Here is a 23,746-nt window from a genome sequence, read left to right as displayed (position 1 = left end):
TATTTACTATTTATTATAAGCTAGGGACTGTTCCGGGCATCAGGAACCTAGGAGAAAACAGAAACAGACACAGTTCTTCCAGCCATGGATTTGACATAGGTAATCTCCATCCAGCTCAAAGGCATGGTATGCTATACTCTGATTTCAGTCTGTGGAGAGACCAAAATGGACCAAAGAGGAGGAGGCTTCACCTCTTCAGGGAGCAGTGTTCTTTTTGAGAGCAGAAGCAAGTGCCCTTTACTCCCATCTTGTCCCTATCTAGGTCCTGGGCTTTGGAGCTTAATACAGAACATGACAGCCAACTGACTTTTATTGTAAAAAGCAAGTCTAGGGCTCAAAGAAACTTCTAGAAATATAAAGATATGTTGTTTCATTTTTCAATTAGATAACTAGATCTACTACAGTAGAGAAATGGGAAAATTATTTGATACTTCTTTGCTTAAAAAGCTTATCTAAAATGACAAACGTTAATGGATAGGCGAAATATAATAAAAATCAACAATCTCTATATTAATTGTTCCTAACCTCTGTTCCCTATAATAGGAAATACACAACTTATATATGTAATATTAAAAGAAATGAATTATTTAGTACATATAAACAGAATATAACACCTACTTTACCAAACATAAAGCCCCAGTCTCGATGTCTATAATACAATAAAACAGTTATACTTTACATTGCCAGAAGAGAAACAGCATTAGTTTTTATCTGAATTTCCTGTAGCTCATTTGTTGATTTGGTGTCAAAAAAGAAAAATTTTGAAAGATATGAAAGTCAGCTCCTTTATAGAGAGCTATCAAAAAGTGTCTCAAAAGAGTATTCTGAGCATACGTTTCTCTAGGATCTCCAAGCGCACACCATCTTCCAGAGAATTCTTTGACAAGTCTGCTTCACCCTGGGATTCCCCATGATCAATATGACAGAATGAAGAGAAGGATAGGCAGCCATGACTGTCTCAGAGATGAAGATAATGAGGAGATTAGCAGAAGACTTGTAGATGATGGAAAAAGGGCTGGCCAGGATGTAAACCACATGAAGGATAAGGAAGCAGCCCAAGGACTTCAGGACAGTGATGTGAGCCTTGGCCCGAGCATCTCTCCTACCAGCTGTATATACCTTCATCTTCTTGTGGTGTCTGTACAAAGAGATAATCAGCATCACGGAAGAAACAAGAAATACCATCAGAGGCAACCCACTTCCTGCATTAAGCTTTAATACATACAGGTAGTGCCAGCTTTCAAAGGGGTACAGAATGCTGCTGTTGCCTTGGGAAGGATCATAGGGCTTTAAGCCAATGAGGGTTACAAGTAACAAACTGATCATGAAGTACCCCAGAAGGCACCAGAGACTCAGGCAATAGGCTCTCTGCTTCAGCCACATGCAGACAGGGTGCTCAAGGGTCATGATCTTCCTGCAATAGAAAACACTGAGGAAAGCAGCAAACCACAGGCTGGCCTGGCTTACCAGGATCCAGAAGACACTGAGATACCGAAGCCAGTGGCTACTGTGGAAAAGTGGAAACAGGCTTAAATCCATCATAATCAGCCACTGCAGGAGAAATCGGCAGACAGCCAGGCCCAGGACAATGAGGTTGTATGAGGACCCATTGAATTTTCGGACCCATTCTCCAAAGCTCCAAACCACAAGGACACCATTTCCAACCAGCCCAATGAGAAATTCGGCCACCGCCACCACCATCAGCAGTGCTAGGGCAGCACTCAGCATGGCTGGGGACAGGAAGGAGTCTGACTTCTGTCACAGAAGGTGTCCTGCTTCAGCAGGAATGTGTGTGCCTGTGGTTGAGTTTCAGCTCCCCAGAGGGTGAGACACCCAAGGTAAGTCTTCACACCACAGAATCTGGATTTGGCCTTGCCCTGCTGTTCAAGACTGAAGAGCTGCGACCAGGCACAGAGAGTTTAGAAATTATGATCCCCTCTGTATTTGCATCCACATGAATGCACTCTGTGCCTACACTCAGAGACTTAAAATAGCACCACAGATACTGGTTCCCCTTCTCAAGGGTCATGAGATAGCATCTAGACACTAGCACATATTAAGACCCTTCAATAAGAAGATCAAATCAAAACATTCTCAGATTTTATACAGTTGCCAAATGTGAGCTCATTATTATTTAAAAAATCTTATTTTTATAAAAAGTACTCTGAACATAAAAATATGAAAGCTGAATAAACTCAAATATAAAATATATTTCATTATCAAAAAATAATAATAAAGTAAAAATATATTTCACTATCAAAGAGAGAAGTAGGGAAAATTTGGGGGAAGAAAACAATCAGAGAACAAAAATAGCACATTTAAGTGCCAAATAATTAAAAAAAAAAAAATGGAAGTCAGGGAGAGGAGCCATCACTGCTAATCTGAGTCTTTGAGGTCATCTGTCCTAATTTATGATCAAGTACCCACACACACATGACTCAGCATATATCTCAAACCAAGGTCATAGAGGAAGGAAATGAGCTCAAATAAGTGAAAAAAGACTAGCACAGTTATCAAGAAATATAGTAAAGTGTTTCATTTATTGTCCAGATTCCAACTTCCCTAGGACCAGTCTAACACAAATGTTTATGGAAGGTTGAATTCTAAGACAGCATCAAAGAGATTTTGAATAATCCTTGAGCAGGATGGGACTGTAAATAAGACAGGTTGTCACTTCTGTAACTAGGTTATGTTTTATGGCAAAGATAAAGGGCTTTTGCAAATGTAATTGAACCAGTTGCATTTGAACTACTCAAAAAATTACCCTGGGTGTGTTTCACTTAACCAGTAAAAGTCTTGGAAGAGAAACTGGGCCCTCCTACTGACCTTGAAGAATCCAGCTACCAGGCTGTGAGAGAGACACATGACAAGAACTGTGAGGTGTTGAGATTGGCTCGCAGAAGGCAGCAGCAGGAAAACGGGGACCTTTGTCAAACAACTGCAAGGAACTGAATTCTGCAAACAACGAGTGATCTTGGAAAAGAACCTAAGCTCCAAAAACCTACAGCCCAGTCAACATGGGGACTGTAGCTTTTAGGACTCTGTGCAGAGGGACCACGTAGGCTGTGACTGGACTCTTCACCCACAGAAACTGTGCAATAAATGTGTGTGTTGTTTTAAATTGCTAAGTATCTGCTGCTACACCGCAAACAGAAGACCAATACAATGGTCAAACTAGGCCAGAAACTATGAGGAAACAAGGAGAAAGAGGAACTGAATTGGGAAGAAGGAGGAAGGCGAGGCTAGCTTCGGAGGAAGTCAGCATGGATGCAGAGGAAAGACCTAAGTATCTGGAAAGAAACCAAAAACCCCACCCCAGGCCCTTTGATTTGGCCACAAGCAGAGAGGGTTCAGGGGTCATGATCTTCCTGCAGTAGAAGTCACTGAGGAGCCAGCACATCCAGGACAATGAGTTTGTTTGGGGAGCTCTTTACATTTTCAGATCCATTCTTCAAAACTCTAGACCACAGGATCCTATTTCCAAGCAGGCCAATGAGAAATTAAGCCACAGCCATGACCATCAGCAGCGCCAAGACAACGGTCAGCATGCCTGTTCCAGAAGGTGTCCTGCTTCAGCCGTGTGTGTGTGTGTGTGTGTGTGTGTGTGTGTGTGGGTGTGTGTGTCCTGGCTGAGCTTCAGATCCCGAGAGTGATACAGAATTAAGGTAGAACATTCCACTCCTCAGAGTTCAGATTCTGTCACTGTCCTTTTGAAATCCATTCTCTGACAAAGAAGACACAACTGTGAACACAAGTAATGTTCTCAAAGGTAAGAGCCTCACTTCCATTTGCATCTGCATGAAGCTGGCCTAGCATCTGAGATGAAGAACAAGCCACAGCTACAGACTGTCCTTCCGAAGGAAGCAAGTCAAATCCACCGAGCTCCTGGACCCTGCTCCCACCCATCCTGACTCTGTAGAGCCGAAATAAGACATTCTAAGAATCTCAACAGTGGCAAAAGCAAAGCACCTCATATTATAAACAGGCCAAGTACAACATTAATGAATAACTTCGCAAATATTTATTAAATGTCTATCGTGTGCCAGGCCCCTAATCCAGGCTCTGGGGATACAATCACCACACACACACACACGAAAAAAAAAACAAAGTCCCTACTGTCCCAGAGCTGATATTCTGGTGGGAGAAGCAAATAACTAATGCTGTTTTAACATGCTTGTAACTTGAATATATAAATCTAGAGTTGTATTTATATACACACAAAGACTTGTTTCACTACCAGGGAAACAAAGAAAAAAATAGGGTGAGAAAATGAGTAAAAACAACTATGAGACAAGATAAATATTTACTGCTGAATACTATGCTAGAGGAGGTCAAGATGGAGAGAAATCTGGGAACGACAGTGCTACTTCACTAGCACTAATATGGTGGGTCAGTACCGCCTCTTGGTGGGAGGTGTCTGGAAGGAGGAGGAGGGGTGCAGTTGTAACCCATAAGTAACAAGGATCACAATCTTCGAGGAAGATTATGATAAGAATTGTTGTGCCCAAATTTCGAGGACCCCCCCGCCAAAGACGACCACCAGAGTCCAGAGTCAAAGCCAAACAGCAAGGGTCGTTTATTAGGAATTCAAACCCGGACCTCCGCACACTCGTAGCGGGTGACGCTAAGAGGTCCCGAGCTCAGGATCACAACATCTTTTATACATTATTTTTGGGGAGGCAGGGACTTAGCATACATCATAGTATCTTATAACAAATTGCCACATACCGTGGGAAAATCAAAAAGGAACTCTATAATATGACTGGCGCGCTACAGAGCAGGAAAGGGCTGGGAACAGATTATTGGTTAGGTCCAAGGGCTGTCAATCTTCAAACTGCTGAGTTGGCACTGGTAGGGTATGTGTCACCTCAGGATTGACCGGGGTCTTCCTGTCAAGCCGCGGTGCACCAGATGGTTGTTATCTCTCGGCCCAGAGCCGGATGGGGGGTCCGGGAGCAGCCATTCTGTCAGGTTCAATTCTGGGCGGAGGATGTGTGGTTCCAAAGTGTCCATAGAAAGTCTGCTGGTATTTTTCCATCTCCTCATGGGTTAGCAAGCGAAGATACAGAAGCAGAAATAGTGGTAATGGTTATAATTTAGGCATCTCAGAATCAGTAGCATGGCTGTGGGGAGGACAAGTAAAAACCCCAGGGCAGGGAGTGACTTGGAAGATGAGAGGACAGAAGCTATTTTTGTCTGCTTCCATAAACATGAAAACTTGGGGAGAGAGGTTAAGTACAGCAGACAAAAGTTGGAAGATGATCTAAAAGGCAAAGCTTAATTTCACTTCTCCTGAGAGTGAGCTGGACTTTGAGACTTCTAAACAAGAGACTCTGGAAAGGGAAACAGAGTAACCAGGCAGTGGAGAAACCCAGCAGACACCACCTTAACCAAGTAATCAAGGGTAATATGACCAGTGAGAAGTTCATGATGATATCTGGTATCCCCCAGCGTGACATGAGGAGAAGGGCACCTCATCTTTTTTGGACTCCCTCTCTCCACCCAACCTCCATTAACTCCTGTCACTTCCCGGTTGTTAATTTCCTTGCCAGGCAAATTCTCACAGGATTCCCTTTCACACTTTATTCCTCAGGGAATAAAACTGACCATAAGCCAATTACGCAAATCCCTGGGGGGTTCTGTCAAACTACCCTTTCCCCCTCGACTCCTACACCCCAGAGCAATGGGAGGCAGGGCACACAAAATTTGAAAAGAGTTCCCAATAGACCCTGCTTCTCACTCCTCCAACCTTCCTTGAGGAGCAATGGTGAGATCAGAGGCTCCAGCTCCAGCTCTAACTTACAAAAAAGGAAGAAAAAGTTATATTTTAAGTGCTTTCAGTAAGCTTTAGAATCACCTGAAGACTCCACCATTTAAGGCTATCTTAAGAGTTACATTCAATTCATACTTTAAAAGACTAATGTCTTCTTCCTCTAAACCCTTCTTCCCTTTGTTTTTCAAAACAACTGAAAATGGCTCATCAACAGAATGCTAATAACAGCAGAAGCCCAAAGTCACACCTGTTTAGGTAAAATTTAGGCAATAAAAGAAACCTAAAATCCTTGAAATGACCCATAAATACTGTGAACAAACTGGTGGTTGGGGGATAGGTTCCAGCTTCAGAGTGAATGCATCACAAGAATAAAAGGCACAGCCTGGAAGACAGTCAGTGATATCATAATAGCTTGTACGGTGACAGTTGGTAGCTATGCTTGGGATGTGCACAGCGTAATATTTAATTTATCAAATCACTATGTTGTACACCTGAAACTAATGTAGCATTGTCTGTCAACTATACTCAAAATTTTTTTAAAGTGGTTTTGAAATGAAAAAGTAAAAATCCTTAGAATGCATAAGAACTTCATTTAGTTCATCCATGAATTGTATATACTTTCTGTTGGGTCCACAGGCTCTGGGAATGCAGGAGGAACAATAGAAATGACCCCCAGCCCGCCATCTTCCAGCCTCCTCCCCACCCCTTTTCCTTAACCCTTGACTCTCCCGCCAAAAGGATTTATGCCCAGGTCACATCTCCATAGGTAACCCGATACCTATGCAGGAAACAGAAGTATCAGGACCCCCCACCCCATACCCTCCAATCACCAAATACCCTACCATATATGGATGTGAGCCCATGCCCTTCCTTGGCCCGATAAAAGACCCCTGCAGTGGCAGATATCGAAGAGGTTACTGCCTATGTTCTCCTCTAAGATTCTGATGGATTCCTGTCCCACATTGAGATCTTTTATCCATTTTGAGTTTATCTTTGTGTACGGTGTAAGAGAATGGTCAAGTTTCATTCTTCTGCATATAGCTGTCCAGTTTTCCCAGCACCATTTATTGAAGAGACTGTCTTTTTTCCACTGTATATTTTTTTCCTGTTTTGTCAAAGATTAATTGACCATAGAGTTGAGGGTCCATATCTGGGCTCTCTACTCTGTTCCACTGATCTATGTGTCTGTTTTTATGCCAGTACCATGCTGTCTTGGTGATCAAGCTTTGTATAAAGCTTGAAATCAGGTAACATGATGCCCCCAGTTTTATTTTTGTTTTTCAACATTTCCTTAGTGATTCGGGGTCTCTTTTGATTCCATACAAATTTTAGGATTATTTGCTCCAGTTCTTTGAAAAATACCAGTGGAATTTTGATCGGAATGGCATTAAAACGATAGGTTGCTCTAGGCAGTATGGACATTTTAACAATGTTTATTCTTCTGATCCAAGAGCATGTAATGGTCTTCCATCTTTTTGTGTCTTCTTCAATTTCTTTCATGAGTGTTCTATAGTTCCTTGAGTACAGTTCCTTTACCTCTTTGGTTAGGTTTATTCCCAGGTATCTTATGGTTCTTGGTGCTATAGTAAATGGAATAGATTCTCTAATTTCCCTTTCTGTATTTTCATTGTTAGTGTATAAGAAAGCCACTGATTTCCATACTTCTTTCAAGATATGTCTCCAAAGGCACAGGAAACAAAAGCAAAGATGAACTTTTGGGACTTCATCAAGATCAAAAGCTTCTGCACAGCAAAGGAAACAGTCAAAAAAACAAAGAGGCAACCCATGGAATGGGAGAAGATATTTGAAAATGACAGTACAGACAAAAGGTTGATATCCAGGATCTATAAAGAACTCCTGAAACTCAATACACACAAAACAGACAATCATATCAAAAAATGGGCAGAAGATATGAACAGACACTTCTCCAATGAAGACATACAAATGGCTATCAGACACATGAAAAAAATGTTCATCATCACTAGCCATCAGGGAGATTCAAATTAAAACCACATTGAGATACCACCTTACACCAGTTAGAATGGCCAAAATTAGCAAGACAGGAAACAACATGTGTTGGAGAGGATGTGGAGAAAGGGGAACCCTCTTATACTGTTGGTGGGAATGCAAGTTGGTGTAGCCACTTTGGAGAACAGTGTGGAGATTCCTCAAGAAATTAAAAATAGAGCTTCCCTATGACCCTGCAATTGCACTACTGGGTATGTACCCCAAAGATACAGATGTAGTGAAAAGAAGGGCCATCTGCACCCCAATGTTTATAGCAGCAGTGGCCACGGTTGCCAAACTGTGGAAAGAACCAAGATGCCCTTCAACAGACGAATGGATAAGGAAGATGTGGTCCATATACACTATGGAGTATTATGCCTCCATCAGAAAGGACGAATACCCAACTTTTGTAGCAACATGGATGGGACTGGAAGAGATTATGCTGAGTGAAATAAGTCAAGCAGAGAGAGTCAATTATCATATGGTTTCACTTATTTGTGGAGCATAACAAATAGCATGGAGGACAAAGGGAGAAGGAGAGAAGGGAGTTGAGGGAAATTGGAAGGGGAGGTGAACCATGAGAGACTATGGACTCTGAAAAACAATCTGAGGGTTTTGAAGGGGAGGGGGTGGGAGGTTGGGGGATCCTGGTGGTGGGTATTGGAGAGGGCAGGGATTGCATGGAGCACCGGGTGTGGTGCAAAAGTAATGAATACTGTTATGCTGAAAATAAATAAAAAATAAATAAATAAAATAAATACTGTTATGCTGGGAAAAAAAAATTAAAAAAAAAAAAGACCCCTACCGCCTCACTCCCAGCGCAACTTCCCCCACTCCCCTTTCTGGCGTCGAGGAACCTTGCCCAAGGGTGCCCACCTCCTCCTGATGTGACTTTCCTGGCTCCCCTTCTCCTGAGCCCTGAAACTTGGCCAGAGAGTGCCTTTAATAAATCTTGCCTTGTGCCTACCTCACCTGGTGTCGTGTTTATCTCGCCTATAAAATCTTACACTTTCCCAGCACCTTTCTATTGGCCTATTCCTTCCCATGTTGCAGCATTCAAAATAAATTTAAAATTTTTTTTCTTTCATATTGCTATACTTTTTGTTTAAAAATATATCTCACCTAAAAGAAAAAGCTTCTGTAAGGAAGGAAACAGTCAACAAAGCTAAAAGGCAACCTACATAGTGGGAGAATATATTTGCAAATAACATGTCTGATAAAGGGTTAGTATCCAAAATATAAAAAACTGATAAAACTCAACACCACAAAAAGAAATAATCCAATTTAAAAATGGACAGAATATATGACATTTCTCCAAAGACGTCCAGACGGCCAAAAGACACATAAAAAGATGCTAGGCATCACTCATCATCATCATGGAAATGCAAATCAAAATTACCATGAGATACCACCTCACACGTGACAGAATGGCTAAAATCAAAAGCACAAGAAACAAGCACTGGTGAGGATGTGGAGAAAAAGGAACCCTCTCACACTGTTGGTGGGAATGCAAACTGGTACAGCCACTGTGAAAAACAGTATGGAGGTCCCTCAAAAAATTAAAGATTGAATCACCATAGGACCCAGTAATTTCACTACGAGGTATTATGCAAAAAAAATACAGAAACACTAATTCAAGGGTACACATGCATCCCCACGTTTATTGTAGCATTGTTTACAACAGCCAAACTATGAAAGCACCCCATGTGTCCATCAATATATGAATGGATAAAGAAGATGTAGTGTGCGCATGCACGCGCACACACACACACACACATACAATGAAATATTATTCAGCCATAAAAAATGAACTTTTGCCATTTGCAACAACATGGATGGATCTAGAGCATATAATGCTAAGTGAAACAAATCAGGAAAAGGCAAATACCATATGATTTCACTATATGTGGAGTTTAAGAAACAATACAGATGGGCAAAGGGGGAAAAAGAGAGAGAGACAAACCAATAGACTCTTAACTACAGAGAACAAACTGAAGGTTACCAGAGGGGAAGTGGGTAGGGGATGGGTAAAATAGGGGATGGTGATTAAAGAGAACACTTACCATGATGAAAACACAAAGTAATAAAAAATTAAAAATTGATAAACACACACACACACATCTCACCTAAATTTCAAGCTTAAAAGCCCACTATCTCTCTGCATGATATCATGACATTTATTTCACCTAAGGAACTAAGCACCTATAAAATTTTTATACCTCCCCCTACATGGTATTATTATATTATACAACATTAATCTTATATTATGAAATATTAATTATATATACATGTACATATGTGCATGTGTGTGTGTGTCTATGTATGCATATATTAGGAGCCCTGGGTGGGTTTTTCAGGCTGGACATACCATGCTTCTGACACCCTTTTGAATATTATCTTCTTTTTTTTTTTAAGATTTTATCTTTTATGAGAGAGAAAAAGCACAAGCAGAGGAAAGTGTGAGGGAGAAGGAGAGGCAGGCTTCCTGCTCAGCAGGGAGCACGATATAGGGTTTGGTCCTAGTCCCTGAGATCATGACCTGAGCCAAAGGCAGAAGCTTAACTGACTGAGCTACTCAGGTGCCCCTTGAATATTTTCTTCGTGTCCTAGGAGATAAAGCTTTATAACTGGGCATGATTCTCCACTGTCCCAGTCTTTCCATCCACCTGGTGATATTGTTAAAAAAGAACTGGCTTTTAGAATCCGAAAACAAATTGGAGCCTTAGGTCTGCCCCTTCTTAATTAATGTGCCATTTATAATTCCTGTTTGTGCCTCAATTTTTTCATCAGTATGACGGGCAATACTAACATTCTCTACGAAGTTGTGAGGAACCAACAAAATCACATGTGAAAATGTAGCTCAGAGAATACTGGGCTTTAGCCATCCAAAGTTAAATGGCAACATGCCCGATCTACAGCTCCACAGTGTTTCATGACGTCATACAGACGCTGCCCCGGCACCCGCCCTTCATTTCCACCAGTGCCTCTTCTTAACAGGGAGTTTTAAACATCCCTCCCTTCCCTGGTTAGGCAGAGCATATAGGGAGGAGGAGGAGGAGATTGCTTATTAGAGAGCCTGTAAGGTATCATATCTTAAATAAACTCTAAAATTTTTAAAGTCCTGGTTAATAAGTATTTAGTGGCAGAGCATACTGGAAGCAGCAAAACTCCCAACCTACGACATCGTTAAAAACTCTACCCAAAGAGGACTACAGGCAAGTGTCCCAACAAAAGAATACGGCATAGTGAGGTTTGTCGAGTATGGCAACAGAGACCCAAAACTACAGTGTCTGAAAGAATGGAGATGTTTATTTCCCATGAACAGTCGCTGAGTTAAGGTGTGAATAGTCCAGAGCTGGGGTGATGTCGGGTGCCCCACGGTGTCGGGAAATGTGAAGCCAACTAGGATGGATGAATTCTCCACTATCCCCAGGCAGTCCCTTCAACTGCTGGCCCAAGATGGCCAGTGGTTACACCGCCATTCCAAGCACAGGAAGAAGAGGGAAAAGGGGAAGGGAGGGCCCACCTGTTCGAGAAACACCACCTAGAAATGAAACACATCACTTTCTCCTCACACTCCGCTGGCAGAATGTGATCACGGGTGATGCCTACTTGTAAGAGAAAGCTGTAAAATGTAATTGGCTGCCAAAGCTCTAGGTAGCTAAAAATTCTGTTATTATAGAAGAGAAAGTCAAGAGAATGGGTCTGGGGGGACCATGAGGCTTTCTGCTTCTGACTTAGAGTTCTTATGTCATTGTGTATATTTAATCCTTTTATCTCCTAATCTTAAGATCCTAACATGATGAAAACCTTCTTTTTTTTAGCATAAAATATTGGTTTGGGTAATCCTTACTGAATAATGCCGTCAAGATTCTGGTGTCCAGAATGGGAAACAACAGGTAATTTGTAAAAATTTGGAGATTTCTCATTTTTTTCTATTTTAATAAAGAGACTGTTATTTTAATAAGATCATTTACTCTGAGATGTATAAACATCACATAAGTACTTTGTAAATACAAAAAACTATACAAATATAAATTATTACCCCCAATTCCCACTCCAAAGCTGATCAATATTCCATCTTCAGATTTCTGTTTCTCCAGAGCCAGTCCTGCTGTCTCAACTACCCTCCTATACAAAAAAAAAAAACAGTGTTCCCCTGAAGAACAGTGCAGTGCTCATACAATTTAGTAGATAAATTCATAAGCAGATGACACATATTCACCAAAAGTCTGATGCTCCCACTACTAAGCTATTTAATAAACTCTTGGCTTTCCCCTGAATTCCATATTACATGACAGGGTATAATCTTTTGTAAAGTTGTACTCAGATTGTGTTAATTTCACTATTTGGCACTCACCTCTTTTTAAAAGATTTTATTTATTTATTTGAGAGAGAGAGAGAGAACACAGAGGGAAAGGAAGAGGGAGAAGCAGACTCTCTGCTGAATAATAAGCCCAATGCGGGGCTTGATCACCGGACCCTAAGATCATGCTCTGAGCTGAAGGCAGACACTTAACCCACTGAGCCACCCAGGTGCCTCCTAGCACACACTTTTGAACTCAGGCTGACTCCCTGGATTTTGAGATCCTTGGAACTCTCCTAGATCGGGCTCCTGTCACTCTAATCCCTGCCTTCTAGCATTCTATTACCTTTCCGTTACCATTAAGGAAGGAGCCCTTCCCTTCTTTCCAGAACAAACCTAGAAATTCAGTCCTAGAGTTTCTTGATAATAATAGCTCAATGACTGTGACCCAGCATGGTGAGGGTTCTTTTCGTGTACATCTACCACAATATACACCTGTTTTCTCTCTTCCTTCTCTTTCTTCCCTTTTCTCTCTACAACTTTCTTTTCCTCCTATTGCTCTTTGCATCCTCTTGCTATGTTTTAAGCCAGTCTAGTGCCTACTGATGACTCATCCACTGGTAAGCCCTTACCCAGGGCTCCTCAGCTAAACCTCAAAAATTTAACTCATGGTGTGAACCATAATGTATTGCTTAATTTGGGGGAACTCCCCCTTATACTCAGTAGCTCATGGAACAATGTGGTGACTTCCACCAGCCAGGGATGCAAACTACATGATAAATAATGTCTTAAACTTAGAAAAAAAAATGCCTAATATTTTAAATGTTTTAAATTGCAGAATAAACTGAAGTACAGACAGGCACTCAAAGGCCAAGGAGGTCAGCTTAGCAATTACAGAAATGGAGTCCACAGTCCATAGTCCGCTAACAGAGAAAGTCTTGCTCCCAAACCATGAGGTGACTCCAGCCACCATTCACTACTGAAATTCTACTCCTTGTTGAAACAAAGAATCGCCTTTGCTTTTGTTCTCAGTGTAGGGTGTGTGAGAATAATGAGAACGGAATGTCCTAGGGCGTAAATGGTGGAAATAACCATGCAGATAGATCTGGCTCCCAAATCCATCCCGACAAAGGGGAAATAGTGCGGTAGAGAAGCGAGCGAGTAGGGAATGTACAAGATGAGGAAACAGATCATGAGCTTCATAGCGCCCAGGTGAGCTTCAGTCTGGGGAGTCCAAAAAAGAGTGGCGTTTTTCTGCATCTTCTGTATATGTCTCCTCAAGGAATGAATTAACAAGGAAGCAGAAGTCACATTAATGATGAACTGGAGAAACGAGCACAAGACCAAAGAGATCACCAACGACAAGACGCCCTCGTTGATGTCACATCCTGTCCCATTCCTCCCAGGCACAAATTCGGGAAAGCACGACGTCTGTCTGAGCGCCACATACAGGAGAGTGGTGAAGGCAGAAATCAGCGCACAGGCTAGCACGAGCCTGGGGATCTTTGGGGAGAGATTTCGTTTCAGCAGGAGAAATACCGCGTGTTGCATGTCCGTAATCTTCACACAGTACAAGGCATTGAGCAAGGTGACAAGCCAGAGACTATTCGAGTCCAAAAACATCCAACACAACAGGAAAAAAGTAGATAAGTGCACTGACCTTGCCACATTTGGAGAGATGAAGAAGTAACTGATGTTGAGTAAAAACAGTCCCAGCGTAAGAAATCTGGTGACGCCCAAGCTGAAGAGGATCCTATTTGAAGAGGAGATTCTGGGGCTTTTGAGCCACGTCCGAAAACTGACCACTGCAAAAAAGAGATTTACAATGAGTCCCGCAAAATTCAAAATTGCTGAGACAATAATGGCAAGAAAAAAGAATATCTGAAGCATATTTCCTCATCGAGAACTTAGCAGTGTGGTCTGGACGCTGGGAATAGGAGAAATAACTGAGATGCGTAAGTAGGCACCAGGACCCAGCCAGGAAGGACATTGCTTCTCTAATTGTCTCCAGTGTGACAAATGAACCATTAATGGTCTAAAAGCCAGCTGCTTTTCCTGAGATGCAAATCTTCCCAGGATTGCATTACTATTTCTTCATTCATATCCTGTTTTCCTTAGAAATGCCTAATTAAAACAGCCCTAGTGAACTCTGAAAACAGAGTCCACTCTGCCAAGAGGATAGCTAGAGGGAGAAGCTATGGAAGGCTCCAAGACTTCAAATCCAAGGGACAAAACTCCAGTCCACCAATGTCCCTGCCCCTCTTTCACAGGGAATAAAGCTCTTCTTCATAGCAACCCCAGAAGATAGTGGGAAATCCCAGGCTTCACTCCCACTGACCCACTCTCTTCCACATATGGAAGAGAAGTCTTCCATGGATGACTGAAATCCAGCTTCTCTCCTCCCTATAATCTACTGATCTGCTGCAGCCCTATTTTCTCCATCTCTCATTCTGGTCAACATTACATTTTCACCCCTGAGCACATACAGTGATTCACAGTCACACACAGACCAAGTGCAAGGACTTCACACTTTCTCAAGAGAGCCTTTTTGCAATTAATTCCATCTATCAGGATGATTCCTTTACTTTGCATTCCCTCACCAGTCACACATATGTGTGCCATAATCATTTGCTGTGATATGCTTTGCTTGGGGAAAAAAAAAAAAAATCAGCCATTTCATGTGTTTCTTTTACAGACATGGGTTTATGCTTAGATCACATAGGACTATTTCTTCTTGGGCATTTAGCTGCAAATCAAAGTACTCTGATCCCAAATACACAGTAATGCTTTAGCTATAGTTTTGCATCTCAATGCCTGATTCCTCTGTAATTTCTCAGACAGGAAAGGGCACAGTAAAAGGCAAATTATAGCATCGAAGACTATGAGTGAACGTGAGAGTATGACATATCTTATCTACTCTAGCAGCTGGGGGTGTAAACTTCGATGCAGTCACATGTAGGTTACCAAACTAGCATCAAAATAAAGCATACAAAGTCCTGTTCCTTTGTACGGGAACAGAAATACAAACAGATGGATAGAACAGAGGAACGGAAGAAGCTAAGACGTGCAGACCAGGTCCAGAAGAGGGAGCACATTCATGGGGCCCTTTAAGACAGGAAAGCAGCCTGGAGGGATTCCCCAAGCAGGAACCCAGTGGCTTACAGAAGCATTTGTATAAAACTAAGAGGCACGTGACAAAAGCGTGCCCAGATCAGTTAACCAGGTAAACACAGGGTGAACAAGCAAGGCAAGGAAAGGGAAGTTTATATCATAGCACATATTTCCACTGAATTATTTATAAAATAGATCACTGTGTTAAAGTAATTAAGTTAAAATATTTAAAATATCACATTTAAATAGAATAAATAATATGGAGTAAGATATAAGAAGTAAGTGCTCCAAAAGGGGTGGGGGAACCGCATACTGGCAGCACGAGACCCTATCCAAAATGCGACATAAATGTTGTTGGGCTCTCAGTAGCAGCAGGCGCTATAATTAAGATGTGATCATGTCACCTAGGGTCATCAGTGAACACACTGGTTCTGGCAGATGTTATCTATGAAAAGGTCAGTATGGGGAAAGCATTAACAAAACCCATTCCCCTTTTGCATGAGGATTTACCTTCAGTTAAATATAAAAGTCTTATGGATATTCCCTGCTTTGGGCCTCCTTGAGTGTGGTGACTCTTTTGATGTGTGTGCCTTTTTTTTTTTTTTAAGATTTTTATTTATTTATTTGTGAGACACAGAGCATTAGCAGGGGAGGGGGGAAGGGCAGAGAAAGAGGGAGAAGCAGGCTCCCTACTGAGCAGAGTCAGATGCAGGCCTCAATCCCAGGATCCTGAGATCATGACCTGAGCTGAAGGCACACGCTTAACTGACCAAGCCACCCAGACATCCCTGATGTGTGTTTCCTTTGACTCAACCTTGGCAGCCATGTCTATGAAATTATTACAAGAGAAACTGGCACCTTTGGGACATGAATCTTTTTAGGCTAGCCCCACCCCTGCACAGCTGTGGATCTCTACTCCTAGCACCTTGGCTCTATGGCCGCAGCAAGGACTCTGCAAAACAGAAAGGCCTGACACTCCCCTGCCCATAAGCTAGGTCGCTGAACCATATCCACCTGAGTAGACCGGTGCCAGAGGCCTAAGACATTGTGTAAGTCTTACTACTTCCTGGAGCCCCAAAAGACCTAGTGGCGGCAGGTATACTGCAGTCAGGTAGGTGTCCAAGCTCTAGACTCATCTAGCAGATCTGCTGGGAAAACTTTAGGGGCAATAGTTCAAGCAAAAGGACGACTTAGCTCATTTGATGAAGGCTTTGAATAAATGGGAATTACAAACTGTGAGCTGTTTTCGACAGAGTACTAATGTTGCTCGGGAGGAAGAGAGAAGGAAACTTCCACTTCTTGGGCTGTTTTTAGTGCTTCCTCTGTTCCCGGCAGGGCAGCAGGTATCTTGAAAACTCAGGTAATCCTTAAAACAGTTCTACAAGGAAGATGTGGTTATCCCTAGTTACAGATGAGGGGAATGAAGATGAGAGAGAGTAAGCGGCTGTGAGCCAGCACAGGAAATCAGTGGCTAAGCTGTAAGGCGTCTCTGAGACTGAGCTCTTTCCACTGCTGCCCTCATCGGGTCATTCATTCAATAAACTGTTACCATAAGCCAGGCACTGCGGTAGGTGCTGGGAAAACAGAAGAAACACCCACAGCCCAACCTGCCTTCAAAAAACACACAGAAACGGGGCATCTGGGTGGCACAATCGGTTAAGGACCCAACTCTGGCTTTGGCCTCCGATGGTGATCTCAGGATTGTGAGATCAAGGCCCGCCTCTGGCTCTGAGCTCATCATGGAGTCTGCCTGGGATTCTCTCTCCCTTTCCTTCTGCCCCTCTCGCTCATGCTCGCTCTCTCTAATAAATTTTAAACACACACAGAACATGGAGAGAGAGACCAAAAAAAAACCAGAGCTCAGTGTTTCCGGTGCTATGTGAGGGGAAAACAAAGGGTGTAGGGGTTGTTCAGGAGGGGCCCTCAAGCCTCCTGTCTCAGAGGACTGGAGCTGTCTTGGCACTCCAAAGGGCTCCAGTCCTGCTGAAAGCAGCCTGCACGAACTATGGCCACACAGTGGTGGAGCCCAGCAGCAGAGCAGAGCAGTGCATGTGGCTGTCACAAAAGGAGTCTAGAGACAAAGATCACGGGGGCCAGAACCCTTCATCGTATCTGAAGCATTTGTTTCAGCGAGGCAGAGATGAAATACTTGTTTGTATGTCTTTATTGCCCGCTTGGTGTGATCTTTTTGAGAAGAGCCATTGCTATCTAATAGAGTGCTTGGTACAAAGCGACGGTCAGATAAATGCCTGCGGGATAAATGAATGAACTGGAATCAAGATGAGCCAGAATCAAAATGGTGTGAGAGAGATGCCTGGGTGGCTCAGTTGGTTAAGCCGCTGCCTTCGGCTCAGGTCATGATCCCAGGGTCCTGGGATCAAGTCCCGCATCGGGCTCCTTGCTCGGCAGGGTGCCTGCTTCTCTCACTGCTTCTGCCTGCTTGTGTGTACACACTCCCTCTCTCTGTCTCTCTCTCTCTGTCTCTCTGGCAAATAAATAAGATCTTTTGAAAAAAAAATGGTGTGAGAATTTATGTATGCCTAGAACACACAGCAATATCCAGCCGCTAGCTAAAACCCATCCGTCTCTCAAAGAGATCTGCTAGATGGGCTGTAAGGGTACAAACCTGAGCAACCACAAAATGTTCAGAATTCTCCCTCCCCGGCCGTGAGTACCCTACTTAGCAACAGACGGGTACTGAGGCTAGACAGACCACACAGAGAAACTCCACTCATGGGTTTCTGAAAAAATAGTTTTCAGAGTTAACCCAGAAATACCACTCTGGTCATCTGGCCAGCTCTACCAAGTCACACTGACAATTTCATCACAGGGAAATCAACACAATGTGTTCATTGCCAAACTCGTTAAGAGCAGGGAAAAAAAGTCCTTCATTTTGTCTAAAGGTAATACAGTTCTTCTCCTGAGCCCCTGTCTGCTGGTTGGGGGTAAGTGTTTATTTAATCCAATGAGATAATGAATGTCTTCAGAAAAAATTTGAGTCTCTTTAGATTTAAAAATTAAAATCTGAGACATTATCCCCTTGAAATGTTTCTCCTCTTAGAGTCCGTGTGTACGGGGAGAGGGGTGGAGATTAATGCCACCTCGTGATGCCATGTCCTCCCTCTCCCTCAGCATCCTAGTCTCCTCAGGCTTCCAGAGAGATGTCCTTGTTCCTTGGTTTCTGCTTGCTCCGTATTCAGGGCTGAGTCGGTGCCTGTGTTTTGCTCCCACTGATCACAGCCTGGGAGCTCTGAGCCAGTCCCCAGAGAGGGGAGCTCTGAGCCAGTCCCCAGAGAAGGGAGATCTGGGCTCTCCCCTGCTGTCCTTGCAATCCCCCTTCTGTTCCCCTCTGCTTCCTCCCACCATCCCGTGGGCACCAGAAGGAGCAGGCTTTCACTCAGGCCATGTCCTCTTATACAGCAGCAACAGCAAACTCCATGGATACACTGTCATAAGACTAGAACTCCATGAGGCACAGTCTCTGCGCTCAACCCCTGATAAGCTAAAATGCTAGCAGCTGATACCTGTTGTATAGTTATTATGCTTTAGTTGCTAAAATAATTTACATACATTGTCTTGCTTAATCTGCAGACCAATCCTGTGAGGTATTTTATAAAATTACCTCTTTATAGTGAAGGGAACTAAGTCTGAGGAGGTTTAGTAACTTGCCGAAGATCATGCATCTGAGAAGTGATGAGGTCAGGATTCAAATCCAGTGTGTTAGGTTCCAGAAAATAACACACTTAGCCCCTACACTATATATTCTTCTAGTCCTGCAAAATGAAGAAACACCAAAAAATAACATATGATTGTCATTAGCAGTTGTCAGAGTTTTTGAGGTTACTTTTGCTTTCTTTTTTTTTTCTTTTTTTAAATATTTTATTTATTTATTTGACAGAGAGAGATCATAAGCAGGCAGAGAGGCAGGCAGAAAGAGAGGAGGAAGCAGGCTCCCCACTGAGCAGAGAGCCCGATGCGGGGCTCAATCCCAGGACTCTGAGATCATGACCCGAGCTGAAGGCAGCAGCTTAACCCACTGAGCCACCCAGGTGCCCCCACTTTTGCTTTCTTAAAACACAATTTCTTGCAGAATATCAACAGAATATCAGACTCTGTCTTCCACATATCCCAAGATCTAGACAGCTCTGTTCATCAACTGTTGGGAAATAACATGGACGTTATTTAAGGCAAAGGGCATTGGTGAACATGGAAACTGAGAAAAGTTGGAATGCATTTTGGGTTTTTGTTTTGGTTTTTTGGGTTTTGTTTTTTTTTTAGTTTTGTTGTTTACTTATTTTTATTTATGATCCTTGTATACCCAAAGTACAGCTCAATCTCATTAAGGATCAGGATCTGTGAACTCAGCTCGAGTTCAGAGAACACTAAAAATGAGAAGTTAGCCTAAGGCACCAAGAACCAAAAAACAGCTAAGCCATAATCTCCAGTAAAATGTTACATTCAGTTAAAAAAGGGGGGGGGGGGGAAACATACCTAAACTAGAAAGCAGAATCAGGAATTCAGATTAAGGACAAAAGAACCAGAAGGTCAGAGCTCAGCAGACAAGTCCTCAATGTAATGAAAGTATGAGCAAGTCTTCGAGAGTGGGTGACAATAAATTCAATGGTGAGGATCAGGGTTAATGAAACAGAAACCAATCAAGACGGCATGGATTTCCATAGCTAAACTTCCCTGTGCTGGAAAGCAGTGCAGATTTTTATTAAGTACAAAAGTACCCATTTCAGAATCCCTATATTTTAGTGAAGTATGAATGAATATTAAACAATTATTTTAAGTTTCAATAGATACCTTTCTGAAAGACAATTTTATGTCAAAACTAAGAATTTTCCTTTTTTTATTATGCTCAATTAGCCAACATATAGTAGTATATCATTGGTTTTTGACACAGCAGCTTCAAGAAGCAAGTATCAATCTGAAAACAAACAGTGCAAACCAAAAGTCATTTATTTCTGTAACTTTAAAAATGAATACAGAAATCCCAGAACAAGCCCCAAATTAATTTCTGGTTACATAGGACCAAATGCCAAGTAGCATGGTGATCCTTAATGCTATGTCAAAGTATCACTCATTCCTCAAAATAATAAAAATAATAATAGCTGGGACTCTAAGCACTTTTCATCTGGTAACTCACTCACTCCTTCCAGCAACCCCATCAACGACATACTAATCCCATTTTACAAATGAAGACGGTGAAACAGAAGTGAAGAAACTTCCCACAAGTCACCCAGTTCACGGGGGCCGGGGCCAGGGCTAGAACCCAGGCCATCTGCCTTCAGGGCCCAGATTCGTAGCCACAATGCTCTACACCTGACAGCCCCATTAGTGACAGAAAGCTGGATTCAGATTTTCCATGGGACCTAACTGTATATACCCATGAGTCTAAGAATTCTTCATGATCATAATAATAATCTTCTCATTGACTTCTTGATGCTGTTTAGTGATAGGAAATTAATCAATGCCTGTGTAACTGTATTAAAAGATGATGTACTGAATTTACAAAAACTGCTTATATATATATATATATTTTTTTTTTAAACTCTCAAGTTTTCAAAGCTCACATGCATCATGGTTAGTTTAAAAAGGAAAAACTGCTTGGACTTTTTTCCTATCTAAAAAATAAAAAAAATTACTTGACAATTTACTTCAGCCCAACAATAAAGGAACACCAGGAGTCCTGAAGGGAAATCACCACCACCGGACTGGACTGGAGCCTACTGGCCAAGAGTCTTGATTCTCATTCCGCTGCTTTTGTCCTCGCACAGAGGACGTGTGGAAACTCATCTCCTGTGGGAACTGCTCCTGCTGTACAATTCACTGTCAGATACCTGCTTCACAGAGCGAAGGCTCTACACAGCACACTGGCCACGCTGCCTCCTGAATTGTGAAGTCCGTGTCACCGTCTGCATTTTAAAATGACGGAAAAGAGGATCAGAAAGTAAATGAAAGTAACTCACCAACGGCCAAAAGTCTTGGAAATAGAACCTGAATTCAAACCCAAGTCTGGGGAACTGCAAAGCCTCTTCTCTTCCCCGCAGATCCATTACACTGTCCTAGTTACATTAGCTCATGACTGTCCATATAAACTTGAAGTTAAAGCTAGGAATCAGCTCATTAGGTTGATAGCTATTAAAGTACAGCCCTACATCTATATAGTGAGTGTTCCTACTATACTGACATTTTCCAGAGACTGTTTCACCCTCTCCAAAACACCACACAAAGAAAAGCCAAGAGACATGTCCCCAGTGGGCCAGAACAATGTAGTCGCGTCTCTCTCCTCCTGGTGTCACAGAATTGATGCCACGAAAGGATCAGGAGGAGCCCTTAGGCTTGAGCCAGACTAAAGGAATCCCAGGCTCTCGTCTGTGCCCTCGGTCACTCTAGGGGGCATAAGGTCCCTTGAATCCAGGCTTCCGAAGGCCAGGCTCACACCACAGCATCTCCACGAACGTCTGCTTCAGCTTGTTGTTTCCCAGAATGAGAATGAATGAGTGGCCAGCAGGATAAAACATTGTAACTGCTTCTCCGATCATAATGACCATCTCAGTTCCTGGTATGAAATAATTGCAGGATGTAATCAGAAAGGCCAAAAAGTAAAGCAGGAAGAGAAAGAGGAAGGAGACGATGATTTTGATGGCTCTCTGGTGGGCCTCGGTGCTTGGATCTCTGGAGCTGATGCCGCTTTGCTGCAGCTGCTGCACGTGTCTCCCCAGGGAGAGGATGAGCAGAAAGTACGAGGCCACAGACACAATTAGGGGAGGCAGGTTCCACAGAGTCCCAAGAACATGGGACACTTTGTATTCATTTCTTTTCTTTCTAAAGTGCTCGGTCACATTCCCTGTGCCATCGATCCCCCTGAGAACAGAATAGATCTTAAATTCCTGGATCAGAGATAGGGCACTGACACACGATAAGAACAGGGCACCCAAAATCATACATACAACCATCCTAGAAACTCTCCACTTGAGCCAGAGGAATGCAGGATGGGAGAAAGTGGCAATTTTCAGGCAGTAGAGGACACTGAGACAGGTGGCGAGCCAAATGCTCAGGTGGTTTGTAAATGTCCAGAAAATATCAATAATTTGCATCACTATCCCTTCATCACGTACTTTGAAAGAGAACACCATTAAAACACCGTCAACCAAGAGAATCCACAGGAGAACGATCCTAGAGAGAGCAAGGTTAGTGATGATGAAGTCAGACAGAGAGACTGTCTTGTTTTTGCACCAGCTGCTGCCATTGGCCAACACTATGAACCCATTCCCCAGCATCCCCAGAATGAACTCGGCGGCAGACAGAACCAGGAACATCCATTTCTCCAGCCCTGACATGTCAGCTAGACCTGACCTTGTTCTTTCTCTTGATGTACAATCTCCTTGCTGACTTGAAACTCTGCTCTGTGAACCTGTCACTTCTACCTGTTGCTTCACTGTACCTGTCTCTTGTCTGTGCCCAATTTAGTCTGTTGTAGAGCACAATTTAGTGAACCCTCTCTGGATCTTTCTGATTAGTCTGTCCTCTTCACAGATGACAGCGACTGTCACATTTCATCTATGATCTAAACTCAGCAGCTCTTTGCCAAAATGCAAATGGAGTAGTATTCAATGTCACAAGAAGAAGGAAGAGATCTCACTCACAAAGGCGAGGATTTGCACACACAGGGAGGGAGGTTCCAAGCCAGCCAGGACAGAAAGGTGCATGACCAGAAGTCAGACAGAATCGCTCTGAAGAGTGAGAAGTCTTCCACCTGGAAAGAAGACTCCGGGACACACAAGGAGGAGGGAGATCAGAATTCCACCAGAAGGCACTATCAAAGTCACCTGGAGGGAGGTTTAAGTGCATGAAACAAAGAAAGTTCAATGCCAGAGGTCCTGGGTTAGAATTAAAAGGTGTGCCTCTTAGTGTATACCTTACATGAGGGGGCTCCAAGTTCTTCCCTAGAGAGCCATATCACCAGAAGTCTTAACTACCTGACTACTTAAATAACAATAATGAATTATAGCATATAAGCTACTTAAAATGTAGATTTTCAGAGTCACCTGGGTGGCTCAGTGGGTTAAGCCTCTGCCTTCGGCTCAGGTCATGATCCCAGGGTCCTGGGATTGAGCCCCACATTGGGCTCTCTGCTCAGCAGGGAGCCTACTTTCCCCCAACCCCCGCCTGCCTCTCTGCCTACTTGTGATCTCTCTCTCTCTCTCTCTCTCTCTCTGTGTTAAATAAATAAAATATTTAAAAATAAATAAATAAATAAAATGTAGATTTTCAGAGTGCAGGACCACTGTATCAATATGTCAACAGTAGTTCAAGCTGACAGAAATCACACGCAGTCTTTTCAACCAAAGAAGCCTGATTGATGTAAAACAGTGCCTTACAAATTGGACCATGGCCAACAGTAATCATCTTTATAGGGCTTTATATATATCTCACCATACATACATATTATACTGGGAATACAAAGGAGGTCACAAAACAATTATTTCCCCTTTCTAGATGTGTGGCAGTCTGATATTTTCTATTCTTTCTATTTCTTTCAT

At 42.7% G+C, this 23,746-nt stretch overlaps 3 protein-coding genes across 3 annotated transcripts; all 3 read right to left on the bottom strand.

Moving 5' to 3' along the window:
• Positions 1–642: 642 nt before the first annotated feature.
• Positions 643–2,245, bottom strand: TAS2R5 (taste 2 receptor member 5). The gene has a single exon (XM_004741614.3). It carries the CDS (start codon positions 1,726–1,728, stop codon positions 841–843), a length of 888 nt encoding a protein of 295 aa, XP_004741671.1. The 5' UTR covers positions 1,729–2,245; the 3' UTR covers positions 643–840.
• An 8,055-nt stretch (positions 2,246–10,300) lies between these two features.
• Positions 10,301–13,976, bottom strand: TAS2R4 (taste 2 receptor member 4). The gene has a single exon (XM_004741615.3). It carries the CDS (start codon positions 13,974–13,976, stop codon positions 13,074–13,076), a length of 903 nt encoding a protein of 300 aa, XP_004741672.1. The 3' UTR covers positions 10,301–13,073.
• A 7,145-nt stretch (positions 13,977–21,121) lies between these two features.
• On the bottom strand, positions 21,122–23,216 carry TAS2R3 (taste 2 receptor member 3). The gene has a single exon (XM_013049631.2). The coding sequence runs from the start codon at positions 22,541–22,543 to the stop codon at positions 21,593–21,595; it is 951 nt and encodes a 316-aa protein (XP_012905085.1). The 5' UTR covers positions 22,544–23,216; the 3' UTR covers positions 21,122–21,592.
• Between the last annotated feature and the right edge of the window lie 530 nt (positions 23,217–23,746).

The sequence above is a fragment of the Mustela putorius genome, unplaced genomic scaffold, assembly GCF_011764305.1.
Source record: "Mustela putorius furo isolate JIRA1106 unplaced genomic scaffold, ASM1176430v1.1 tig00003845_pilon_pilon_pilon, whole genome shotgun sequence".
NCBI classification, from domain to species: domain Eukaryota; kingdom Metazoa; phylum Chordata; class Mammalia; order Carnivora; family Mustelidae; genus Mustela; species Mustela putorius.
Note: the sequence above shows the minus strand (reverse complement) of the source record. Positions and strands in the feature narration are given on the sequence as shown.